Below are 27,838 nucleotides of genomic sequence, written 5' to 3'. Positions count from 1 at the left end.
ATATATGAATGTTAATGAAACAAAAAAAAATCACTATAAATAATTACTATTATTATTCAATCATATTGAATTTGACTAGAGATCGCAGTAAAATAATATTATGATAAGCAGCGCTTAGCACAGCAAACACACCCACAGCTACTTCTACGTCCGACATGTGGGCTCTGCTTGGAGCTAACTGAGCTTGGCTTCAATAACTTCCAATGTCTGGATGCTTTTGAAAATAATACCGCCAACATAGCCCAACGTTGGCGCCAACACTGGCCCCATTGTGTGGTTCCGGGGTAACACGAGCACTAGCGTCGTCCAACGTTAGCGCCAACTCTATTGCGTCCACCCGCAGATAGTACAAAGGCACATTGGGCCCAATGTGTGGAGCCGGCAACACTAAAGCCTAGCATTGACACGATCACCAGCCTCTGTGACAACCTCATCAGGAATTAAAAAAAACATTTATAATTCTTTGAAGTTGTCCCCTTTGGAATCTTAAGTTTTTCACTACTTCCTCATCACTCATGTTCTCCAAATCGAAAGGGGGACCTTGGCCTTTCTCATTGACCTTGGCCTTCCTCATCTCTGTTGATTGAAATATTATCCATTATAACAAATTCAATATCTTCATCGGCCCCACCGCCTAAAATTACGGCTTCCAAAATAACTTCCATACTGTTCTAAAATTATAATAAAATATCACTGAAATTTGAACAGCAAAAGACACAACACAAGTAGAATTGTTTGTTAGGTCAGATATAAAAATATCGCTGTCCTAAGAACTGTCAATTTAAGGAGTGTTCCAATAACACAATTTCTACCCTGACATTTAAGGTTTTGCTATATTTAAATAAGCCTTAACTTTATTAAGGCATTACCTTAAAGGACGATGTTCAATAATTCTCTAATATCTAAAACAATTTTTTTAATTTATTAATCATTTTTAACGTAATTTTTTTAAAACTCAATAGTAGTAATATCTCAGTTTTGCTTTTCCCATTATTTTTATTTACAATTCAATCTCGGTACATAAAATGTGACCATTTTAGGTGAGCAGTATGTTCCTTTCTCATTTATACTCATTTATTTTGTATTGTCACCTCACAAACCACAAGAGGAGACTAAATCGTCTGTCGATAACAAATAAGACAGATGGGTATCCGTGGCTAAGCTAAACAGTAGAGACGGGAGTGGGTTAACCAAATTAGCAAATTTCAAATTGATCTTAATGGGCGCCAGGTAAATTTAATCCTCCAGATACCCTAAGTAACTTACAATATCAATAACTTACCAAATAATATTGGAAATAAAAGATAAAGATCCCCAATATCGTTCATTCAGTAAACCTAACTTACATGGGATAACCGACAACGCTTCCTAAGACAACAATGCCATATTCACACTACTACGCGATATTCATATGTCAATACAAGAGGTCATTGAGCGCGGTGTATATAACCACAAATTCAATCAGCCATAAATTATGGTAGTAACGGCGCTTAAAAGAAAACTACAATACGTCAAGTGAAACTACCACGAAAATTGAGTAGGTGTGGTGGGCGAAATCGTTAATACTGGTATTGGAAGGTAAGACAATCTCGTTTGCGTCGCGTGAGCTCAGGCGTAGACGCATCGGTGTCAACAAGCAATTGTAAAAGGAAGAAAACACCTCAATTAGCGTTTTACAAATGAAACCAAACACGTTGCAAACTAGCGGTGAATTCAGCCAGAAAGGCAATCACTATATCAAACAGGTAACTATAAACAAAAGGGCAAACAATTATATAAATAACTCAGTACAACATAAATATTCAAATAAACCAATTATAACTTGCGTGCTCCTTTTGGGCCACCCGGTATATGGTGTTAGGCTACCCCGTAGTTCGACGGTGGTGGATCACCCTGTAGTACGACGGAGATGGATCACGCTGTAACATCGCAAATATAGATGACCCTGTAGCACCACCAAGATAGATCACCCTGTATGGCGCAACAAGATGGACCAGTAATGGTAGCTGAACACCTCCAAGTCCGGGGAGTTTGTCAACAAGGTGTTCTACACCCCAAAAAAAGCCTTGGCCAAGGGGTTTTCTTTTACGTGTCTTCGTGTGCGATACTCTGCACGGAAGTCCTACTGGGACTTGATGAGTGACTAAGGGCCTTCTGGTTTCTTATGAATCTGATTTCGGAAATCCTTCCACCTGGCACAATGAGTTCGGTAACCACCTCAAATCCCCAAAAGAGTTTAAGTTTCAGACTGCAAATATCCACACCAAAATGACCAATCAGTCTTCTACTATACAATCCAGACTTGTAGAAATGATCCCCGTGAAGGATAGCAAAAATACAACCATATATATCCTACAAATCAGTCAGATGGTACCCTTGAACTCTCAACCAAGCTCAACGAAGGTAAACACTGAAATCTGAGAGACTGCCACGTCTGACAGCTATCCAGTTGTTGCCACAGTGTGTCCAATCTACGTTACAAGCACCAAGGGGCGCTGTGCACAACATCATAAATCTATCAATTCCTCCACAGCCACTCGAGACATCATCAACAAGTCCATGACCCATCAAAACTCCTTCTCAAAGCAATGCAATCCTAAAACAACACTTGACAATTTGAGTAACCGATCAATCCCTCACCCGTAAACGACTATAGAACTAGTTCGGTGTAGGTCTTTGGAACGACGCTACGAAAGTTCGGCAGATGTCAACCAACATCTGTCTCTTAACCTCGTTATTGAATGTTTACAAATAATTGACTCCATCCTATATTCAACTATTTACCGATCCTATTCATGCCATGGAATAGAAACATATAAGGTAAGTCCCATTCAGTACGAATATTTGAACATTTATATTATGCAGAATATTTACCGAAAACATCAAACCGTATTCAGAAACCGAGGAATTTCGGATCTCCAACGTCAATTGGCAATAGGAGAATGCGAAGTGAGTGGTAAGTACATTACCTTTTGGAAAGAGTTCTTAAACCATATTTTTCAGTAGAAGACTTGCTGTTAGATTTAGTATATACAACACTTACCCTTTGAGTAAAACACATTTTCAGAAAAAGGGGTACCTATTGTGGGAAACATTTCTTGAAATCTTAATTTTAAAAAAATATTCTGGTTAACCGTCTTTTGAAAAATAAAAAAGGTTTCTTTAATAATTCAACATTTTCAATTTCATGAAATCATTTATGGAATGTCTTTTATTGTCAAAAGACAATTGTTTTGTTGACAAAGTATGTATAACTAAAAAATATATGCAATGTAGAATGTATCATAAAAGTAAATGAATGAATTGTAGAACGGTCATGTGATAATATTTATTAACTAATGCAGGGTTACCTACTTTTGTTATGTTTTTTTGACCAAGTTTCGATACTTGCGTGGAATAATTTTCGAGTATATACTGAAAGTTACTTCCTTGCATGATCTACACATCTTTGTATAGAGTAAATTCATTATAATGGATTGATTCCTTCCTTTCTTTGGAAGATTCCTAAATTTTTCGTATCGAGAAGAAGTAGAAAGCCGAAACTTTTTTTTCCCGAAACTTGATCTTAACTTAAAATATACTCCTTTCATTTTGAATTATTCAGTTATCTTCGGCGATCCGCCATATTGAATTTAGAGAGAGACATTATTACATTTTTTGTATTTTGTCCAACAAACCCTTCCATTTGATACCAATATCATTTGAGTGATGACATTTTGGGTCATACGCTATATTGGAAATAAAATGACACATTGATAACATTGACATAACATTGATTTCACCCTAACTAAAACATAATACGAACAAACATTGCAAGTTGAGTAAAGTTCGTAATTTGATAGAAATAAATAGCATTGAAAACATCGTTGGTTGGATCGTATCCCATGGAAGAAATGAGCTCCTTTCTATAAAAAATCGGCCATGTTTTGTTTTTATTGGCCAACCTAATAGAGACTCTGCTATAAATGCTATCAAGTTAGCACACTTTTTCATTATAAATTCTTACTTGGACATTGAAGAAATTTGTGGATTATCACATTCTGTTATCTAAATTTATTCAATTGCATGTGTATTTTTCATTACAGGTACAAACTGATAACGACCATGAACTATTTACGTTGATTCATAACAAAAAAACATATCATCTTCCTCATCCTCCTCAAATGGAAAGCCTAAAAAATATTATATGTTATTTTTGTGAAAATGATGTTCAGACGCTTGAAAAGAAACCATTCCTGTGAACCAGAAGTTTCAGAAATATTCACAAAAAAAAGTTGAAACTGAAGAAAGAAGGAAATTATTAGCAGTTCGGGAAAAGAAAGGAAATTTTATAAAAAATTCCCAAGGATGTGTCTTGGTTTCTATAGATGAAAATTTTTGTATCAAGCATAGTGACAGAATATGCTCATAAAAAATTGCAATATAATCGTCCCGCGTTTCAAAACTGAAGTTTTCTCGAGTATGAGACCAGATAAAATATCTCTGGAAGCTATAAGTGACTTCCTGATTTGTGCTTTTGGAGCCAGATATCTCAAAATACATCGAGAAAACATTTCGTCAATGTAACTATTAGAAAAATAAGGAAATCATTTAGAGTTTTTTTGGAAGTGAAAAAATAGAACCATCCGTGATAAATCTTTTCGGAGCACTGAGACCTTAGTATTATGATAAATTAGTTGAGACTACACTATCGCTTTCTAGGTATGATAGCAATAAAGATAATTTCGTATCCCCTACATACGCTAGAAATATTTGTACTTATTTAAAATAATGTTGCGATATAGAAATTGATGTCATAGTTAAAACAGAACTGTTAACCTAACAGCAAAACTCTCTAAATTGCTGATTTTAATAGAAAAGGAATAGGCACGAAAGCATCAAAGAAATACTTTAGATGAAATTCAGTTGGATGGAAGAATAATTTGCTGAATAACGACAATAGTGACGGCGACTGCGAAGAAAACGAAGAGAGAAAAATATTGATGAGAATATAATCAAAAAAATGTGTTCTCAGGTAAAAAAAACACAAAGAAAATGAAAATATGATGGATAAATGTTCAAAGAAGAAGGCAAATAAGCAAAAAGATGTTGTTAAAGTTTTTTTTGAAAAAAAAAGGAAACCTCTCCAAAAGAAAGGAGTGTCAAGAACTCGAAGAGTTGTATCCTGATGTTCTACATAATAAGGACTGGCCCAAAATTGAGTTTTCATTCAGAACCTTTATTCAAAGTAATGAATCAGTGTGAAGATAGAAATGAATATATAGTAAATATGGTTATATATTTTTTTCAGGTATATGCGGCCCCTACTTTTGTTAATTCCGAATGAATAAAAAATACTGAAACAGGTCAATTTATTGTAAACAGTTGATAAAATATGAACAGAAAAAATATTCTTATATTCACCACTAAATGTACTGGTATGCCTTTAGGTTCTTCAATGATTGAAACATTCAACAAATTAGCAATTCATTCAAAAACTTGAATATACAATCTGAAACTAATACTTCAATATCAGTTTTACACGTGTTTTATTGGTTTATTTATTTTGTTAACCTTGCCCTAATAGGGCTGGTCAGTTCTTTACAATTGCTCCGAAATATAATCAGCAACAGAAAGACCACAAATATTTGTCTGCCAAAATAACACATCGTCACCTCTAGCATACTATCAGTATGTATTATTTACAGAGTTGTTTATATATCTGTTCATGATGAAATTATTTTTGACTATTATAGGTTCGGACTTTCATTATTTAAAAAGTTTCCTATGAGAGAAACATTAAATAATAGGTAGTACTCATCACACCTCTTTCCTCAGCAATCTAGTCTTGATGAGATGAAACAAATTATAAAATCGTTGGGCGTAGCATAACCTGAGTAAATATGTAAATACTACGCCCAAAGTTTCATGTCATTTGTTTTTCAGGTGTCAGATGAGATTTCCTATTCTAGTGACTCTTCATATGTACCATCCAGCTCAGAGGTGAATGTAAAAGTACGCCGCATTCAATACACGTCTCACAATGCGTTTGCAGATACTACTGTTTAGTAGTTACTATATTCAAAAGAAAATTTCGCCTTCATTTCATATATAAGAAAAATATTAAAAACATTGAAAGGCATATGTGGTAAAAAGTTTATGATTATTACAAACCCATTATTTGCAATTATTCATTTTTGGTATCTCCTTCAATCACAATATATTATTCATCTGATTTAAACATGTCGTCCACCTAACAAACACCTGACAGATTGCAATAATTCAGAAATAATTAAAAAGTAGACCAAAACTCAAACTGGAGACCTAATTTGTCCATTAGATATTAACAAAAATGATGAAACTGGATGGTTTTCAACAGAAGGATTTCAAATAGTATTCGATCATGAAAATCAAGTGAATAGGAATCCAAACGAATACGGAACCAGTAATAAAAAAGAGTCTGTTTTAATATTACAGATGTTGGGACAATATCAACAAAAAAAAATTGAAGAACTTTTGTTAGTACTGTGCAACCGATGTAACCAATTTTGCCAGGCATATGATTAATAACCATTCCACCGAAATGGATGTGATAAAAATTATTGTCCACGTCTCCAAACAATTTGGAAAGGACACGATTGTTGTTTGAGCTGTGGATTTTAAAAACAACAAATAATTGTCCCATGTGATAATTGCCTTAGTTTTTTTTCTTCAAAACTATTATATATACATAGGAAAAAGTATATTGGAAAAAGCGGAAGGACACAAAGTAACGGCCAAATTGCTTTTTTATTGTGTCATCGTAGAGTAGAAAACAGACTGAAAACAGAAGTATTTACACGAATGCGAGCGGACAAAATACCTCTTGAGGCTAAAGCAGATGAATTGATTTCTTCGTCTGGAGCTCGTTATCTGAGATCATATCCAATATCCAAGCTTCACAAAAAGTAGCTATATATGATTCAGCCACTAATGAATATGGAATACCTTCGTTTGCCAATAATATCGTGAATTCATCCAGTGTTGTGATACTGTCATTAATTTTGTTCCTGAGGGCGGTGAAACGGTATCTTTTGCTGAGGACGTTTTTCATTTGATAACTATGATTCATTCATTTACAGCTAACTGGAAATTCAAAGTTTCAAGTTGAGCCGCTAATAATCTCCATTTGAAATGGAATAGAATAACGATCGGATCGTACCACTCGCTAGTGACTCATAAGTCCTCAAACAGTATTTTATTGATTTGACCAAAAGAGCTACCAAGAAACTCAACACTAATAACTCAGACACCATAGTTTATAATCTGTTGGTTGAAACCATTTATTGCCGCGATTTAATTATGAATGAAAGACGACCTGGTGAACTTTAGAGAACGATTCTGCGGACCTATTTGACTTGCGGTAATGAGAAGGGGCATTATGAATAATTTGAGAGTATAATAACTGCGTTAGAACGCCTGCTATTGAAAAAATTGAAACGTCATAAAGGAAAGAAAGGTAGTGGAGTCCCTGTACTTTTTAGTGGTGATGTACAAAAAAATATTCTGTTGATGGTTGGAATTCCCCCTACCATTGTTCCACAAGAAAATGTATTTATCTTTGCTAAGGTAGACTTCAAAACTGAAAGCAGTTACAAAGGCATAAAGAAACAAACCGATTGAGTGGAGCAAAAAATCCGGATTCAATAACTGCGACACGTCTCAGAACACATTTGGCCACACTAATGCAGATCTTCAACATGACAGATGTTGATATTGAACAGTTAGCTACATTCATAGGACACACATCTGGAATTCACCGGGGCTTCCTGATGACCTCTATCAAAAAGCAAAACTTTCCAACTTTTTTTTTTGTTGATGTAGAAAGGTGAAAGCGAAAAATATAAAAGTAAAAGCTTAGACGAGATCGACTTTTATATGGTAAAAAATGTAGTTGATGAAAATGATGACAGCGACATGGAGTCTGAGGAAGAGCTTGACAATGATGATGTTCAAAAAGGTTTCAAGAAAAAGTGAGTTGTGAAGGAATGTGCTAGTTCAAAGAGAGCATCAGAGACGAAAACAGTAATAAATGAGAAAAAAATTGTTCTAATTCCTTGGACTGAAACACAGTCCAAGCGATATGAAGTACGAGGAACTAATGAAAAACATCCCAAAACTTTTGATGAAAAAACTTGGGAGAAAATAACAGTATTAATTAAAATAAAGATATGAAGAAAAAGCGATGTTGTAAGTTGAAATATCTTGCATTATTTTATTTTTTTATGGAATGTTTTAATTTTTTAACTTCTCAATAATAAATGATTTTATTTTGTATCTTCTCTATAATAAATGGGTTTGAATAATTACAAGTGTACATTTTTTTCTGAGAATGCCCTTTTAATATGTGTTTGGAAAACCGGCAACATTTCAATTTTCAGTTCGATGTCTTTATCGCGATACCGAGCATTCAAATTTTTTCATGGGTTTTTTTATGACTTACCAGAAAAAAGATTTAGTGTTGTTAATGATTTTGAAGTTGAATCGCAACCGTTTCGAAAACGATATAATCAGTTCGTTCGCTATCTCCTCGATATACCGCTATCTATCCCGTTTGTGAATGTTGTGTCAACGAGTATATGCATCAACAGTTAAGTTAGCTGCAAAACATTCCGAGGAGCTCCTGAGAAAACCCAGAGCAGCTTATCCAAGAGGAAAACTTCAACTATCAGGTAACTTTGATGCTCTCGTATCGAAATTAATTACAATTAAAATTACAGTCCACTGATAACGCCATTTATATACTTTCGCTATATCCTTTGTATTTTTTAACGTACAATATGGATCCTCTCCAGATTACTGATTTGAAACTTCTTCGGCTAATGGGTATTAAAAATTGTTTTTGAGATTTACTTATTCCGAATCACAACTCGAAATCATTACTGTACTTCAGTTCAGAAGTATCATAACTACTCATCGAATAATAACTACAATGAACTGGTAAAATTTTGGAATAAATTCAATTTCTCCAAACAGGTGACTTTAGAGAAAAACCCCGAAACAGGTCGGTTTTTAATTTGAAATCATGATTGTTTAACATATATATCATATTTGGAAAAGAAAGTTTTTGGCTTTCTACTACTCCATCTTGATACAAAAAACAAGGATGAGGGAATCTTCCAAGGAAAGGAAGATGTTTCGCCTTAAGACACTTGCCACAAGGCCAGTGTCATAAGGCGAAACATCGGTGTATACCACTAAGGGTGACAGTGTTCCATGTAAGTGCAATTTATTACCATTCATTTAAAGTAGAACTCATGTGAATGATATCTGATTTTTATTCCATAACGAATGTTTGAAATACAAACTGAGTAGAGAAAAGTATCTTCTGTATAATTCAGTGTTCACATAGAAGTATTTGTTTCGAAAGAATTTTTTCTTTCGTGTAGTTCAATGTTTATATGAAAGTAGCTGTTTCAGGAGGACTTTCTTTCAGTTTGTGTCTGAAAGTTACTTCTTTGCATGATCTACACATCCATGTATAGAGTTACTTATTTTAAAATTGAAAACTTCCTTCCTTTCTTTGGAAGATTCCCTCATCCTTGTTTTTTGTATCAAGATGGAGTAGTAGAAAGCCAAAAACTTTTTTCCCAAAAATTAATCTTGAAATAACCCCTTCAATTTATATATATCATACTAGTGATGTTGTCGTTGTCCATGAAAAGTTATACAATTCTCTATTCAGTGACATAAACATTAACAGTTATTTACATAAAATGGGAAAAATCAGTTAATTTTTGAATTACATGAAATTACACAAGAAGTGAGTATGTAATTTATTCAACACAAAATACATTTTACTACTGTCAGAAACCAGACAAAAATTTTCATTTGACAAATGAAAATTGCTTTGCTCTCGAAATGAATTTTCGAATTGCCACTTACCTACCTCTTGGTAGTAATTGAACTGACAACGACATTATTGGTTCTTTCAGGAATTCCAAATCACAATACATATATCATGTTAGACAATGGAAGTCCGAACTAACGAATTCGCCATCTGTGTGTTAGCCTAGGAACTTTTCAGCCTATCTAGTATGTAGTCGGGACAGTTCGTTCGTTGAATATTGACTTGATAGATAGTAGCCGTATTCTGTACTTATGCGAAGGGATGTTATTCATTATCAATTTGAAATTTTCGTTGGTTTGTTAACTAGGTTTTAATGAAAATTTTTAAGTGAAAAAGACGTTATGGATGCAATTTCCCTCTATTAGACTTTATAAGTTTGGCAAAATGACGATTTGCATTAGAATAATAATAATAATAATGAATGTCATTTATTGGTGATTCCCAAGGGGCCATAGACCGAAGTCCTTCAGCCCGTGTACAATTTTTAAATATTTACAGTGGTTTTTACATATGGTTACATAATAGAATTGAGGTACATTAGATTTGTGTGTGGTCACTAAATGACAACTACAGAATCTCTCAACAAAAACTTCCAAACTTTGACAATTAATAACGGCCATCTCGTTGAAGCTTCAACATAATCCATGCGATTGGTCAAATTCAGTCTGATTCATGCACCAAAGTCATGGAAAATTGAATGTCTCACATGCGCTCCACTCAGAGAAGCGGTGGCGGACATTTGAACGATGTTATATTTCCCACATAATGACATCAATAGGTCTCTCAAATGAATACAAAATTCGATGGATGTAGCCGTTACTACGTGGTAGAAGATCATCACTTTCATTTGTAAATAACGTTAGTTATATAAGAAATGAAACTTCTTATTTTTTTGCCACAAAAAGTTCTATTTCTCACTTTTCATGAAGTAACACGAAGTTTTATTCAAATTCAAAGATAGGAAGCACTTAACGAAATATCCTATATAATACGTTTTGAATTATCGTAATTCAGCTGACCTACAGCCTTCTCAGAAATGATCAGGATGACCATTAATACAATGCGATTATAGGAGGTATGAGGTTGATGGCTTTTGGTTTGAGGAATTGAAAAACTACTGGGTTTAAAATATATTCGGTGAAATGGGATAATTCTATTTGAATGATGTCGATATCAAAATGATCAAATGCAAATGATCATTTCATATTCTGTTCACAAATTGCTCACGAATTGACTTCATGTACAATTGTAAATAGCAAAAAAGTGTACTGTTTGAATGTGCTGGATGAGAAATTTAAGATTTTCACACTTATACTGAAAATACTAGAGTGGAAGTGAATTTGTTTGTAAATGGTTGACAATATTCCATCGTGAATTTTTTTATCTACTACGATTCTACTATGATTCGAAATCTATGAAAGAACAAATTAAATTATAATGAATATCTAAAATATGAATTATATCGAGCAATAATACGTCGAATGAGAATTCAATAAAACGAACAATATCAAGAAACAAAATGAAAATTACTACAGAGTAAAAAAAAATAAATAAAAAGGAATGAAACTTGAAAACAAGCAAAAATAAATAATAAATCACCACCCGAGAACGATTGTGGATAATAACAATAGAAACTTGATTTGTATCTTGATTATTTTATCAATTCTATTTCCCCATTTCACGTTTTATTGCTCAATATAATTGATATTTCAGCTATTCATTATAATTTTATTTGTTACTTCATAGATTTCGAGTCATAGTAGAATCATGCCTGATAATGAAAGTCAATTCAGAAATAAATTAATTTTAACACAATGATTAGTGGGGTGTTCGAAATATGCTCCTTCTTCTTCTTGACAACCCAATTTTAATTTCTTTTTATATTTTCAAACGTCTATAGTCCAGAAGCATATTGAGAATCTCACATAAAACTCAAAATGATTCTGTAATAGAAATTACTTTATTTTAACGGAAATATTCAATTTTTCCCATTTTTCCATATATTTTGGGCTATCCTTGAAATAAATTTGAGAGATGTATTTTTTTCTAGCATTTTCAACTATAACTTCATACAGTTGTTCTTTGGAGATTGTGTTTACATCTCTGTTGGAGAGTCCCAGCTGAAAGTGTTGAGTATTTCTTTCTATAGATGTTTCAAAATCAGTTTGAATATTTTTAATTTTTGAGTTTTTTCACATTTTCTCAAAAAGTAAATACAAACTATGATGAAAATTTTTACTGTAGAAAAAAACGATTCATTAACGAAAAAAAAAAATTTGATTCGCTCCATGCCAACAATAATAATACTATTAATAGTAGAAAATTACAAATAAAGAAGCAACACTCAGTATAATATATTGTGGAAAAAATTAAATAAAAATGTTTAAGAACGTGGTGAGTTGGTGGTGATAATGTATTTCTTTTAGTATCCAAATGTTGGTTTTAAATATGAATTTTCACTGGTTCTTTCAACTAATAACTTTGAATTTCAAATATATGTTATATTATTATTGTTGATGATATATCTCATGTCTTGTCATGTATCTGAAAATGAACCTTCGACCACCGAGATTAGCAAGAATTCTACCGATGAGCTATTGACCCTTATAAATAATAGATGCGTGAAATTATTTTTTGTAATCAAGGAAAAACATGTTTCCACTTGGATGAAATATTATAAAGTAGTATAAGTTCCCAAATTTTTTCTGGGAATTATGGAAAATATTTATACTATGTCAATTTTGAAATCAATCTTCAGACAAATTCAATATTTCTTAGGTTCAGGACAAAGCTTTAATTCCATGTCAGAAACCAAATTTGAATAATTACCATCGAGGGCGTGTACAGGTAAAATTTTTCCCGGCATAGATTTCCTAGTTTCGTATTATGGGATGGAAACCCAGGTGGGGATGATTTCTATAAATAGATTATTCTATTACACACTTACACCACATTCCAGTGCCAGCTTTCATCGAGTGAAGGTCGGCTTTAGTGAAGAGTGCAAGTGAAGTGAAGTGAAGTGAAGTGAAGTGAGTACCTAAACCCAAAGGATTACCTCATAGTGTCTACCGGCGTGAGGAGTCACTGATTATTGTAATCAAACTCTTCCGAAAGAGACATCAGAGCCTAATCCAAAAGGCGAAGGTTCTGCTAAACTTCCAGAGACAGCATCTAGAGGTGCTGCTATTAAAGGATCTCCAAACATAAGGTCGTACACTTCTTTATTAAAAAACTATTGCGAGACAAACTCGGCGAGACAAACTCGCCAAACCAAACGTAATCAAATCCCTTTTTCTAATCCCTCTCCTTCCTTTTCCGGCTCGTCTCCCGACGAACCAACTGTGACCCCCCCTCCAACATCCACACGGGTTTAGCTACCTAATCAAACTAATCTATTTAACATCCGAGAAATCTCCGATGACCTAGCCAGTCAAAGGGCTTTATTTAATCTGCTAAACACCCACGAATTCCTCTGTGGCCAGATCACGGAACTCAAGGTTAATTTCAACCGCACAGCTTTACTTAAAACGAACAACAACTCCAAAACCTCTGAACAACTTCAAAAACTCCTGCGTGACCGTACAGGTCACACCTCCATCAAAGTCATTGACCTCAGAAGAAAAAACCCACAACCGTCAGCTCCCAAAGAACCACACATATCATTTATTATCAAGGGTGTCCACCTTGATTTCTCTATAGAAGAAATTAGCGGCTTCCTAGAAGCAGCTAAACTGCAAGTTTCAAAAATCTGGAGGATAACCTTCAAAAAAACCTCCAAACCTACTACCCTTATTCGCGTCATTACAGCGAATAAGGACTAATATATCAGATGTCTGACTCACGGTATTAATATCTATGGCCGAAACCATGAGTGTGAGGCCTCAAACATCAACCATTTACCCCCCATCCCAAAATACTGCAACATATGCAGTGAAACGGGACATTCAGCACACTCACATATCCCAAAACATCAACGCCTCTTCTTGCACTATTGCAATCTCCCTAGATATTCAAAAAGCCTTCGACAAGGTCTGGCACGCGGGCCTGATCTGGAAGCTTATTCAAAACACCTCTACCTCATCATTTCATCCGACTAGTAGCCTCCTACGTATCTAACCGACAAATCCGCGTTAAAGTCGGTGAAGCTTTATCCTCCCCTTTCACTCCAAAAGCCGGAGTCCCCCAAGGCTCAGTCCTCGCTCCCTCCTTATTCCTCATCTACGCTCATGACGTACCCACTACCCATAAAATCCTACAATACGCCGACGACACTATCCTTTACTCTTCCGCCCCCAACACCCGCCGCTTGCAAATTCAAGCTCAAAACATGATCGACCATTTTGAGCAATGGTGTAACAAATGGCGCATCAAAATAAACCCCACCAAAACCCAAACTATCCTATTCCGACATCCTAACACCTCTACTCGTCCTAAATTAAACCCTGATAACTTGGGTCTCAGACTTTTGGGGGAAAACCTCATACTCCAGGACTCGGTGTCCTACTTGGGGGTCACCTTCACGAGGACCCTCAACTGGGAGACTGACCTGAGAGAGAAACTGGACAGAGTCCGGAAGAGAGCCAACCTCCTAAAGGCTCTTAGAGGCAAGCTCGGGAGATGTGACAGTAAAACTCTCCTTCACACGTATAAATCCTTCATAAGACTAGTCCTGGACTACAAAGCGATGATATACTGTACGCTTCCCCCGAGACTATCACACCGAATTCTTACAACCGAGAGAAGACTCCTCCGAAATATACACAACCTTCCCTATCGATACCCATCCCTAAACCTATACAACTTCACCAATACTACACCTATCAACCAACGATTTCAGGAACTTCAAGGACGATATGCGACCAGAACGATGAGCAGCAACAACACCGATGCCATCAACACGCTCACTACACCTTGAATTCCCCGTGGAGGATCCAGGAGGATACCCAGGAAAAAGCTCCCCTTTCCCCCAGCCAGACTCCTGGGAGCAATGGAAGACCCGCCGGAGCCGATCCAGGATATCCTAGAGGAACTCCCACTGAGGATCAGATAACGGACAGCGGATAGCAGCGTCCTGGAAAAACCTGAAATACGAAGAGTTTCACCCTCCCGCAGCCCCGGCCAAAAAAACCGTACCCAAAAAGTACAACCACGACCTCTGCAATGGACCCGGACCACCATACGGATCAACGGAAAAACTATATGAATAAGCGGAACACAAAAACAACACAACACAGACTCCAACACGTAACAAAACACAGACTCCAACACACAACAAAACACACACACACATACAGCACACTTACCCTGAAGAGGCATTAGCCTATAGCATGGCCCCACACAAACATACCCAACAAATGTAATGTTATTATCAAACAAATTTGAATAAACGATTTTCATTTATTTTCACACACTTAAACCATTGTGCTTTTGGGAGTATATTGTGATATTAAGAAGGTATTTTTGTTTTTCAAATACATACAAGTGAAGTACAACAATGTCTACTCCAGAAATAGTCTAATCAACAAGTTCAAAAACATGAAAAATAGAGATGAAAGTCCTAAAAATATGAGCGATAGCTCATTCGATTCGGATTCAGCTCTAGAAAAATGTTTTTGAAGGATTTTGGTGCAGGTAAAAAATTGTAATTGTTATTAATAAAATAAGATTAAAAAAAATGGTATTTAGTTTTTTGTTAATAGCTCAAAAAATATTAATATTCAAGCAATTTTAAAAAAAGCTCGTTGAAGAGGAGGAAATTTCCGAGAAAAAAGTCCAGACTCGCGAAACTCTATCTCCATTATTTATAATTTTAATTTGATGTTGAAAATAGGGTTCCGCGCGGCTGTTATGGCATAAGCGCGCTGTTGCTAAAGAGAGTTTATCAAAAAAATAATTTTTTCATAACATAAAATGTCATTTATTCAATTGTTAACTAACAAATTTTTTCCCAATCTCCGTTTACATAAATAATGGAATAAAAGGTATAAATAATCGGCCTATAAATTTTAAACTTCGTGGAGCCCTTTTGATACATATACTTCATACGATCCTGCGATGAAAGTCATAAAAAGGTATTCATTTGTTAATTATGATTTTTTATAACTATTGCACAATGAAATATCTAAAAATTATTGATAAAATTTTTTTTCAATTGATATTTAGCTAATTATGTTTTCACATTAAACAATGACAGTTATTAACATAGGATATGAATTTTTACGTAATTTGTTTATTGAATTGTTTTAAACAAATAGAGACATTCAATATTTTTGAAATATTTTTTTTTGATATTCTCAATAGTTCAATCGCATTTTTGTCAGAGTAAATGAATGTCATAAAAACATATAAACAACTTTCAACATTGTTGATGATGTAAATCTATACCATTTGTGTCTAACAAGTTATAGTGATAACTTCAGTACATTCGTATATGAAAGATGCAGCGAGTAATGCAGTTGATATCGCAGTAAACATACTAAAATGAAATATCCTCAATGAAATAGGCAATTCTACGTTACCAAACATATAATAAATATTGAATCTAGTTCAATTTCAGTAATTTGCTTCAAACGATTTAAAAAAAACATGAAATAGTTTCAGATTGAGTCGCGTAAGTAGATATTACACCACCGATAATACGTTTTTTCTTCATTTAGTTATCACTATAAAAAAACCAATTCCGTAGTCATTTCTGCATTCACTAGATGTTAAAAACAAACAAAAATTATTTACATCTACCATGTCGGGAACCTATTGAGCACCTTCAACAATCATGTTGGAATTTGCTCTGTTTCAGAAATGGAATATTCCCGAATTGATTACAGTAACCATTTCCTTTTGTTTTCAACAACTAGGCCTGATTCATACTGACCTGAAACCAGATAATATAATGTTCGTTGATCCTGTAGGGTAGCCCAATCGGATAAAAGTCATCGACTTCATTATGTACAAACGAGAAAAAACAGGATAGCATATATCCAAACTCGGTTCTACAGAGCACCTGAAGTCATACTGGGTCTCCCATTTTGTGAGGCAATTGACATGTGGTCGTTGGGTTGCATAGTTTCTGAGTTATATTTGGGTGTGCACTTGTAGTAAGGGACTTCTGAGTATACTCAACTCCGGTATATTATCCAGGCTCAAGGATTGCCCACAAAAGAAATGCTTGACTATGGAAGCAAGACATCACAATTTTTTTGGTTGGATACAGAAGCCAGCCCTCCTGCATTGAGGTTGCATACATGTCAGGAACATGTAGAACTGACGGGTGAAACCCCTAAGGAGAACATGCGTCATGAAATTAAATCCTTTGATGAACTCATAGATTTTGGAGCATTAACTGTCTTGAAGGGAAATAACCTGGTAGCCGAACAAGCCGACCAGAAAATCTTCATAGATATCGCCAAGAAAATATTGGCTATGGACCAGGTAACTATTTACATCATCTCAATTTGAATTGTATCTTCCGAACTGAAATTAGAACAGCTAATTTTTGTTTTCAAAGGGTATTATTTCAGTTGATATAATGGAAAGTCATAGGTATATATGACTCTCGAAACTAGTTACGTGAATAATCTTGATCGTGGCCCCTCAGTTTTTTCAGTAATAAACGATAACTTGGTTCTTGTTTCCTGAGCAAATACTATTCAACTCTTTTTGTATATCCCTTTTATGAACAAATTCACTTCACATACAAGGTGTCATCAAATTTTTCAGATAAGTCATAACATCTTAAACAGTATGTATTCCAAAAAAATCTGTTTTTCCGTCAACCAGCTGTCGTACCCCTACGAACAACAACCCTCAGACAACCCTCATCTGCAGACAGAGACAAGAGTTACGATGATAATAATGATGATAATGAAAACAGTATTCACTTTTTTTGTTCAGCTCGAATTGTAGACTGAATCTTCAAGAGCTAAAATTCCAATTTCATAATATCATTCATTTGGGAGCCCCTGGAAACCAGGCATCCTTGCATTTTGAACGTGGGCATTCTATGACAGTTCAGTGAACATCTCAATATGAAGTCGTTTTTTACTTTCAGGGTAAACGAGAATTTAGTATTCTCTCGCATTTGAGGTGCGAGAATCCAGATGAATACAATATCATTAAGGTGCATATGTATCGCCTTTGAAATGCTGGGAAAAAACTTTTTGGATTTCATGGAAAATGCTTTTCGTCCTATGACATGCAAAGACGTAGGCCCATTCTGAAGCAGCTTCTTACTGCTTATGGTGAGTCACTTCAATTCATTAAAAACAATTCAAAATAATAATATCATTCTTCAAAATGAGTTCATTTATGTTTTGTTGGCATGTTTTATAACAATCTTAGTTTTCGAACTGATTGATGCGAAACTTAAAACCATCATTTCTGTTTTTTCTGACATGATTTCAAACAATATTATTATTCAAACTGAATTCATCATCTCAACTGATAGACGTAACATTTTGAATTACATTCTTTGTTTTTTGTGACTTTTTTCCAGAACTATATCATTTCTCAAGCTGTATTCATCGTACCAATTGATTGACGCAACATTTCAAACCGTCTTACTTTCTGTTGAAAAACCATATTATTTTTCAAATTGAATTAATCGTCACAACTAATTGACGCAACATTTTGAACCACCATTTTCGTTCAACCTGACTTATTTTTCAAAACAATATTATTTTTCTAACTGAATCCATCGTCCCAACTGATTGACGCAACGTTACAAACAACCATTTTTTTTTCTGACATGTTTTCGAAGCAATATCATTTTTAAACTGGATTCATCGTCTCAACTGATTGACGCAACATTTTGAACCACCATTCATGTTTTTTTGACATGTTTTCAAAACAATCTTATTTTTCAAACTAAAAGCGAAATTTAAAACCATCATTTCTGTTATTTCTGACATGATTTCAAACAATATTATTATTTATACTGGATTCATCATCTCAACTGAAAGACGCAACATTTTGAACCAACATTTTTGTTTTTTCTATCTTCTTTCCAGAACAGTATTATTTCTCGAACTGGATGCATAGTACTAATTGATTTACGCAACATTTCAAACCGTTGTTATTGTTGTTGACCTTCTTTGACAATATTATTTTTCAAACTGGAATCAACTTTCCAACTGATGCAACATTTCAAAACACTATTATCGTCGTTTCTTACATTCTGTTAAAAGACATTATTTTTCGAATTGAATTCATCGTCACAACTAATTGACGCAACATTTCAAACCACCGTTTTCGTTTAATATGCTTTTTTTGTAAAACAATATTATCTTTCATTTGATATTTTTTTAGATAGTTCGATCACATTTTTGTCAGAGTAAACAAAACAGATCTATATGGATCCATGAAGTTACTGATGTCATTCACGTAAATCATGAACAGAAGTGGTCCCAATACTGACATTTGGAGGACCATGTTCAACAAGTTTGAAATTTAAAATGCAATTATTGTCATTGACTTCTTGATATCTATTCGACAAATATGATTTTATGATGGTTAGAGATGCTCCCCTGACGCCATGATAATATAGTGCAACATTTCAAATCACCATTTTTGTTTTGTCTGACATGTTTTCAAAACAATCTCATTTTTCAAACTGAATTCATTGTCCCAACTGATTGACGCAACATTTTGAACCACCATTTTTGTTTTTTCCACTTTTTTCCAAATTTTTTTTCCCAATATGAATTCATCATGTCAACTGATTTATACAACAGTTTGAACCATCACTTTTGTTTTTTCTGACATTTTTGCATTTGATGATTGGGAAACAAGATAAAAAGCTGCATTGATTTTATGGAAGAGAATGTTATCCACATTACAATAACGTATTCTCCATAATTTTTGACTAATTTCACTGATTTGGGAAATATCAAAACGAAAAACTAACTTAGCCGGTTTAGCACATAACACTTATTCATAGATGGAGTTTGAAGTTTCCCACTTTTTTCATGAGGATGAAGATGTAGAAAGTCAAAACCTTTCTTCTTGAAAAATAAGACTGCAATTTAAATCAATATTCAAAAATAACAAGAACTCAAAAAATGTTTCAGAAAAATTTTGAAATATTTTGGTTTCACATTGAAAGCATATTTGTTCATCATGAATGATTAATTGGTACTAAAAAATTTCTGATTTTTTCAAGCTGTTGATTTCAACTTGTAGAATTGTAGAATTCATCTGAATGAATCGATAGACGGCCTGTTCTCACTTTTGAAATTTAATTTTCTCTCATAATTATAAAAATAATAAAATCTGATAATTTATGCGGAAATTTGTACTACCAGAGTCATCTATTGGAAATCTTTTCTTCCATTGACCAGCTGACGCCCCTTCACGAAAGAGAACCCTCATAAATAGGAACTTGTGTGAGTTAAAGATTAACGAGGTCTAACCTTCCAACGTGCGATGCCTAGCATGGTGAAACAACAAAAATGAACCATTATTTTATGCATTGCTCTGTAATCAGTTAGGGTGATATGAAAACATATGAATAAATTTCAACTAAACTCCATTTGTGTCTAATATGTTATTTTGATAACTTCAGTATATTCGTATAGGAATACAATGCAGCTGGGATGGGACATGGTTGAATAATGCAATTGATATCGCAGTTAACATAATAAAATGAAATATCCTCTATGAAATAGACAATTCTACGTTACCAAACATATAATAAATGATGAATCTAGTCCAAGCTCAGAAACAGTTTCAGATTGAGTCATATCCTAGGGAATTGTTCAAATCAATCAATAATCGAATCGCGCAGATGAGTGTAGATGTTAAACCACCGATAATACGTTTTTTCTTTATTTAATTATTCCTATAGAAGAAACCAATCCCGTAGTTATCTCTGCATTCACTAAATGTTAGGGAAAAACAAATATTATTCACATGTACCATGTCGGAAATATATAGGGCACCTTCAACAATCATGTTAGAATTTGCTCTGTTTCAGAAATGGAATATTCCCGAATTGTTCTCACCAACTAGGCCTGATTCATACCGACCTGAAACCAGATAATATAATGCTTGTGTGATCCTGTAGGATAGCCCAATCGGATAAAAGTCATCGACTTTGGCAGTTCATTATATACAAACGAGGAAAACAGGATAGCATATATCCAAACTCGGTTCTACAGAGCACCTGAAGTCATACTGGGTCTCCCATTTTGTGAGGCAATTGACATGTGGTCGTTGGGTTGCATAGTTTCTGAGTTATATTTGGGTTTGCCCTTGTAGTCAGGGACTTCTGAGTATACTGAGTATACTCAACTCCGGTATATTATCCAGGCCCAAGGATTGCCCACAAAAGAAATGCTCGACTATGGAAGCAGGATATCACAATTGTTTTGTTAGGACACAGAAGCCAGCCCTCCTACCTGGAGATTGCATACATGTAAGGAACATGTAGAACTGACGAACTCATAGATTTTGGGAAATAACCTGGTAGCCGAACAAGCCGACCAGAAAATCTTCATAGATATTGTCAAGAAAATGTTAGCTTTGGACCAGGTCACTATTTACATCATTTCAATTTGAATTATTCCTTCGAACTGAAATTAGAACAGCTATTATTTGGTTTCGAAGGGCATATATATATATATATATATATATATATATATATATATATATATATATATATATATATATATATATACTTGCAAATTTCTTCAACGATTAAAGTGATATGCCATCACTCTTTCTTGATGTGAATATTACTCATGAGTTGAGGCATGAAAAACTACCTCCATTCATTTGTATATTTCAAAATGAAGCATCAGCGAATAGTCCAACTTGAAATGATCGTATTACCGAAAGTTAATTTTGATCAGTCAACTAGATGCTTCTTGCAATAATTCTATAGTTATTAACAAACTCACCTAGCAAATGTACCAACTTGTTTCACAAGTGAATATTTCATAACAACTATGGATAAACCAACTGGGGATGACTTACACCTTTCTGTCCCTTTCCACCATCACTTGAATCAGCACCTGCATTTGCTAACATCGTAGCTGCTCAACAATGAAAATAAATCCCTAATGCGTATACAATTCTGAATTCAGTTTAAGAACATTTATATCTTTTGGGCTCCTTGTATTTCAATGTAGTATCAATACCCATATATTGAAATGTGACAACAACTTATGGAAATGGGATGTTCTCTTGAGCGACACGCGACGTACTTGCTAATGAATTCCAAAAAACTCACATCAGAATTTCAAACCTCAACTGAATTTTTACCATCTACGACTGTCACCTCCAACTTGTAGATCATGTAGTCACAGAATTTGACTGATGAAGCTGATTCTCTGAATCAGTTCCATATACAGATCTTCTTCACAGTATACCCATTGACAAATAGATCAGAAAATTGCATATTTGCAAGTGGATGATGTTTTCAGTATTTCTTCAAGGTTGCAGTATGATTTTATGTTAGCATATCACAATTCATTTAGAATGCTTCATTTTCATAATTTTCGAAAACATTGCCCCAAAAAAAAATATAACAATATGTGAGAAAATTGGTAATTCGAAGACAAGGTCTGCTAGAGAGTGAGGATTTAAAAAATAATCTTTTGAAAATCAGTAGCCTCACTTATCATTTTAAAATGATTCAATCTCTGTAATGAATCACTAACAAGAAGTGAAAATTATGTTTTGTGATGTAGAATATGTCATATACAACTCTTCACAAAAATATCTAGGGCCATATCAATGTAAGCACAAAAAAACACTTTTCTGTGAACCTGGAATTGAAGAAGAATCAAAACTAGAGAACTCTAGGGTTGGGATGGAATGTAATAATATTTTACTGGGAACTCATAGATATTTTTCAACTTCAGTCAGAAAGCATTACTACAGCTGAAGCTCTTGACCATGACTTCATCTCCATGGATCATCTAGTAGACTTCAGTGACTGCGACTATGTGGAGAAACATTTGCAGCTGATAGAGGCTGCTTGTGCTAAAATTCCATTGAAAAATTGTCCATAACCTGCACAGTTTACTGAGAACAATAACTTTACTGAGGGCCATCAGCAAAAACTCCAAGGAAAGTGTGAATATCTTTTGGTGAGTAGTTGTTACTGTCAATTAAAATTTTTATTTTTGAAAACTTCAATACATTTGCTTCAGAAGTACTCACAGTTTCTTTTTCCAGGTTCCTCAGGATGATGTGGATCAACAACCGCTCAACCTGGTTAGAAAAAGGGCTCGAGAATCTACTTCTCCAGAGCAAACGAACAATTCCAATGTCTCAAGAAAGGAAAATCGCAGATCTGAAATTCTCCTACAGCCCTTAGTGACGTTCGAACAATTTACTGACTGTTATACTTATAATATTCAACAAGAGGTAACAGTCTGTAATACCTCGCCGGTGAACAAGAAAGTGAATTCAATTTCAGACAGTGAAGATGACGAAAAAGAGCCATCGTCGGTGAGTAGAAATATCTCATATAGAATGATTGAATTCAACAAATCGATTCTTTCTGCAGGAAGTGTATCTCAGGATGATGAAAATGAAAAACCGCTCAACCTGGCCCAAAAATCTACTTCTTCAGAACAAAAGAACTATGCCATTACTATGAACTATGAATTACAGTTGTAAGAGTGGCAAATTATTTGGAAATAACTTTATATGAAAAAGTAACTTTGATAACCCACTCTACTGGTGGAAAGGACTTTGTTGTTCATCTTTACTATCACAAATAGCGACACGAATTTTGATAATGTCAGCATCTTCGGCAGCAACGGAACGCAGTTTTAGCGTTTACAGTCACTTTCATTTGAAAAAGAGAAGCAGACTTACTAATGACAGAGCTGCCAAACTAGTCTATGTATCCCATAATCAAAATTAGCTAAAGAAAATGGAAAAAGGCGATAGGTCAATTTTTATTTTGGAATCTATTGAAGATTTTGAGGCAGTAGACGTACACGATGAAGATGTTGAGTGTGATGATACCGATGAAGATATGTCTCTGGCTCAACTTCTTCATCAAAAATAAGATTTTTTTAAAATAAGTTTAATATTATTTTTCTTTGTCTTTAAGTATAAGGTATTCTGTGTTTCGTTTTTTCATTTTTTGAGGAAGTTTGACATTATTTTGATTTGTTTGGGTTTAAGTATGAGCATTCTGTGTTTTCTTTTGTTTTTTTTTATGAATAAATATTCTATTTTCTTATATTTTTCCAATGTTTCCAATATTTCCAATATTTCAGGAAATTTTTCCAAAAATATATTTCCGGAAATTTTACAACACTAATCATGTCGGAGACCTATTGGACACCTTTAACAATCATCTGTTGATCCTATCATAAAAAAGAATCGGAATTTGCTCTGTTTCAGAAATGGAATATTTCCGAATTTATTACAGTAATCATTTTCTTTTGTTTTCAGCAACTAGGCCTTATTCATACCGATCTGAAACCAGATGATATAATGCTTGTTGATCCTGTAGGACAGCCCAATCGGATAAAAGTCATCGACTTCTGGAGTTCATTATTTACAAACGAGAATAACAGGATAGCATATATCCAAACTCGGTTCTACAGAGCACCTTAAGTCTTACTGGGCCCCCCATTTTGTGAGGCAATTGATATGTGGTCGTTGAGTTGTATAGTTTCTGAGTTATATTTAGGTGTGACCTTGTACTCAGGGACTTCAGAGTATACTCAACTCCGGTATATTTCGAGGCCCAAGAAGTGTCCACAAAAAAATGCTCGAATATGGAAGCAAGAGATCATAGTTTTTTCGTTGGGACACAGAAGCCAGCCCTCCTGCCTGGAGATTGCATACATGTCAGGAACATGTAGAACTGACTAAATGCCTTGATGGACTCATAGATTTTGCAGCATTAACTGGCTTGAAGGGAAATAACCTGGTAGCTGAACAAGCCCACCAGGAAATCTTCATAGATATCATCAAGAAAATGTTGGCTATGGACCAGGTAACTATTTACATCATTTTAATTTGAATTATTTCTTCGAACTGAAATCAGAACAGTTATTTTTGGTTTCAAAGGGCATTGTTTCAATTGATATAATAGAAAGTCACGTCTCTCTTACGGTCTGTCCTAATGGCTGTAACCCCTCTAACTGAAGCCCAACGGGATGAGGCCATGCGCAGGAGGGTGGTTGTCCATTAGGACGTGGTAATCTAGCTACTTAGGAATCAGTCTATAATGATGGCTACGATGACGACTCCCAACGTTAAGTCCCTCTTGCGTGACTTCAACTCATACTAGGAAGTGGAATCAACGCTGAACCTATCCATCGAGGCGGTACCGACATTTAGTTAGAGACCTTGAATCCAAACTTGAAGAAGCCACTGCCAGACCTTCTGACATTATCATCTTATACCGTGACGTTGACAACGCTACCTGCGATATTATCCCAGGCTGACTCTGAGGATGAGTTCGAGAACCCGAAAAAACGGGTACAAAATAACAAAAACACGTAGAAATGTGAAGAGTGGGTGAAGAGTTCCAAAAAGACGAAACCATTATCCGCGAAACTGAAGCCATCATCCAGGGGGAAGGGCGGTTAGCTGAGTGTCTTTCGAAAAAGATGCGAAAAAAACACGGCCATTAGAGCTTGGCCAAAAACAACCTGTCCTTCGGAAGCAGTAATCGCCCGACCATCCTGTCCTGCAACACCCGTCCACCAGATGCAAATGGTCGTAGATGTTCACCGTGACACTTGTCCCACTCCCTTACCACATCAGGGGACATCAACCTCACACATGGGGCATCAACCGTACCAGCCTCTCCTGAAGGAAACACTTCTTCACCCACTCGAGAAGCGCTGTGGGAAGTTCCTCTGTCACAAAATACATGTAAAGACCAGAAAGTTGCCGATTATATGTCCTATATGCGATCTGTGATGGATGAATTGAGCAAAAAGCAACAGTGGCAAGGCGAGTGCAGTTTCCACCGCAGAGCCATGAAAGCAAGAATTGAACACATTCAGGCTCAGAAGCGGGAATTAGATAAGCAAGAAATATCAGCCAAGAAATATCATTATTAAATTTCAGAAATGATTGCTCTAGATAACGAGCCGTTCAGTATCGTAGAAAAGGTCGGGTTCAAAAGGCTTCTAGAACAAGCGCTACCTCGTTATGAATTACCAAGTCGCACTTATATTTCTCAAATAATTGTGCGCGATATCTACAATAGAATTCACGACAAAATTAAAACAAACATTTCAAAAGCTATTGCAGTTTCTGTTACGTCTGACATTTGGACCTGCCTGCACAATAGTTCCAGCTTCTTGAGTTTCACAGCCCATTGGTTGTCTCCGGAATTTCAGCTGCAACACGGCGTTCTTGCTATGAAACCGTTTTCAGGATCACACACTGGAGAAAATATAGCAAAGGAACTGAACACTATTGCTGCTCGCTGGGATATTGATAGAAATAAAATTCATTCACTAATCCATGATAGTGGCGCTAATATGGTGAAAGGAGTTCGAGTTGCAGAGTATGATTCTGCTAGATGTTTCATACATTCACTTCAGCGAGTTGTTAGTGAGGCAATGAAGGTCCAAGCTGAAGTATTAGACATGATTGCTACTGGAAGACGTCTAGTAACTCATTTCAATCATTCAGGTTTAGCACAAGAAAAATTGCTTGCAATTCAAAAGGAGTTACATTTACCGCAGCATCAGTTAGTGCAGGACATCAACACGAGGTGGAACTCTACCTACTACATGGCAGAACGCTTGTTGGAACAAAAAAGGGCTATCTCTCTTTATATCGCTGAACATGACACACTCACTAATTTGACGATACAACAATGGGGCCTAATGGAGCAGTGCATAAATCTTTTGAAACCATTTGAAGAAATAACAAAAATTACAAGTTTTGGTCTTTCCTGTATATCCGAGGCGATTCCGCATATTTCTGCATTGAAAAAAGTATTTAGACAAAAACGAGACTGAACAAAGAACACCAGACTTAGCTCGTATGAGAGCTTCTTTGAAAGCTGAATTGGAAAGTAGTTTTAAATTCTTAGGAGATAATCCAAACTACCTTATTGCTACCTTTTCAGACCCAAGGTTCAAGTCAAATTATTTAGGAGTTCTTGACACTTTTTGGAACTGTTTCAATGAAGTGACAGAGGATAATAGTAGTGATTGTCGCGATCAAGAAAAACAAAATCCAATTGCTAACGAGATTGACTTTTTTCTAAAGAAATCTCGAATCGATCGCAATCACGACCCATAAATTTGGTGGTCAGTTAATCTAAATCAGTACCCGCAGTTGTCAAGGTTTGCTAGAATTTATCTTTCAGCACCTGGCAGTAGCATTTACAGCAAAAGGCTATTTTCAGAAGCTGGTCTGGTATACGAAGCCAAGCGAAGTCGCCTCTTACCAACAAACGCCTAAAATTTGGTATTTATTCATCACAACTTGCCACTTGTTAATTTTGAGTATTAAACTAATAATTAATGAAACAAACATTTTTGATGTGCGATTATAAAAATAAACGGTGTACATAACCTATTGGAGTATGATTTGCCTTGTGATTTGCCTTATGATTTGCCGGATAGTAATACAGTATTCGGTATCCGGCCGGATACTGTATTACTATCCGGTATCCGGCCGGATAGTTAAAACAAGGCCGGATACCGGATAGTTACCGGATATCCGTTTCATCTCTAGTTCACACCATTTGATGCCACGAAGCAGTGCTACCTATCCAATAACGCCCTCGCCCTTTCTCATAAAAAGACTGCTCAAGAATGGGAAGAGTGGAAAAATAGTCTGGACGCAAGAACGGCATAAATTACTGTGGCACAAAATGCAGCGGCTGGAGTAGCGGGTGCAAATAGTACGGGAGTAAACGCATCTAATAGTACAAGAATTTTTGGTGAGAAGTAAAGCTTACCAAATCTGGATGATTTTAAACGTGTTCTCAAACTAAGAGCGGATCTTTTAGAAACCTTGGAAATAACT

General features: G+C 35.1%; 1 protein-coding gene across 2 annotated transcripts; it reads left to right on the top strand.

The window, feature by feature from the left end:
- The first annotated feature begins 8,573 nt into the window (after positions 1 to 8,573).
- Positions 8,574 to 27,349, top strand: LOC141486247 (zinc finger BED domain-containing protein 4-like). 2 transcript variants are annotated; one of them, XR_012467725.1, is made up of 3 exons: positions 8,574 to 8,690; positions 17,916 to 18,105; positions 20,838 to 21,461. XR_012467725.1 is itself a non-coding variant. In XM_074183988.1 (3 exons), the coding sequence occupies exon 3, from the start codon at positions 25,918 to 25,920 to the stop codon at positions 26,818 to 26,820; it is 903 nt and encodes a 300-aa protein (XP_074040089.1). In that variant the 5' UTR covers positions 8,574 to 8,690; positions 17,916 to 18,105; positions 24,281 to 25,917; the 3' UTR covers positions 26,821 to 27,349. The 2 variants fall into 2 exon arrangements, 1 of the variants encoding a protein (XP_074040089.1); XM_074183988.1 differs by lacking the exon at positions 20,838 to 21,461 and adding an exon at positions 24,281 to 27,349.
- Positions 27,350 to 27,838: the final 489 nt, after the last annotated feature.

The sequence above is a fragment of the Leptinotarsa decemlineata genome, unplaced genomic scaffold (genome assembly GCF_025532065.1).
Source record: "Leptinotarsa decemlineata unplaced genomic scaffold, Ldec_3_MD MMD2_tig00026347_RagTag_RagTag, whole genome shotgun sequence".
NCBI classification, from domain to species: Eukaryota; Metazoa; Arthropoda; class Insecta; order Coleoptera; family Chrysomelidae; genus Leptinotarsa; species Leptinotarsa decemlineata.
Note: the sequence above shows the minus strand (reverse complement) of the source record. Positions and strands in the feature narration are given on the sequence as shown.

Coding starts and splice junctions, on each gene's coding strand:
- LOC141486247 (XM_074183988.1), top strand. CDS start 25,918: ATGATTGCTCTAGATAACGAGCCGTTCAGTATCGTAGAAAAGGTCGGG.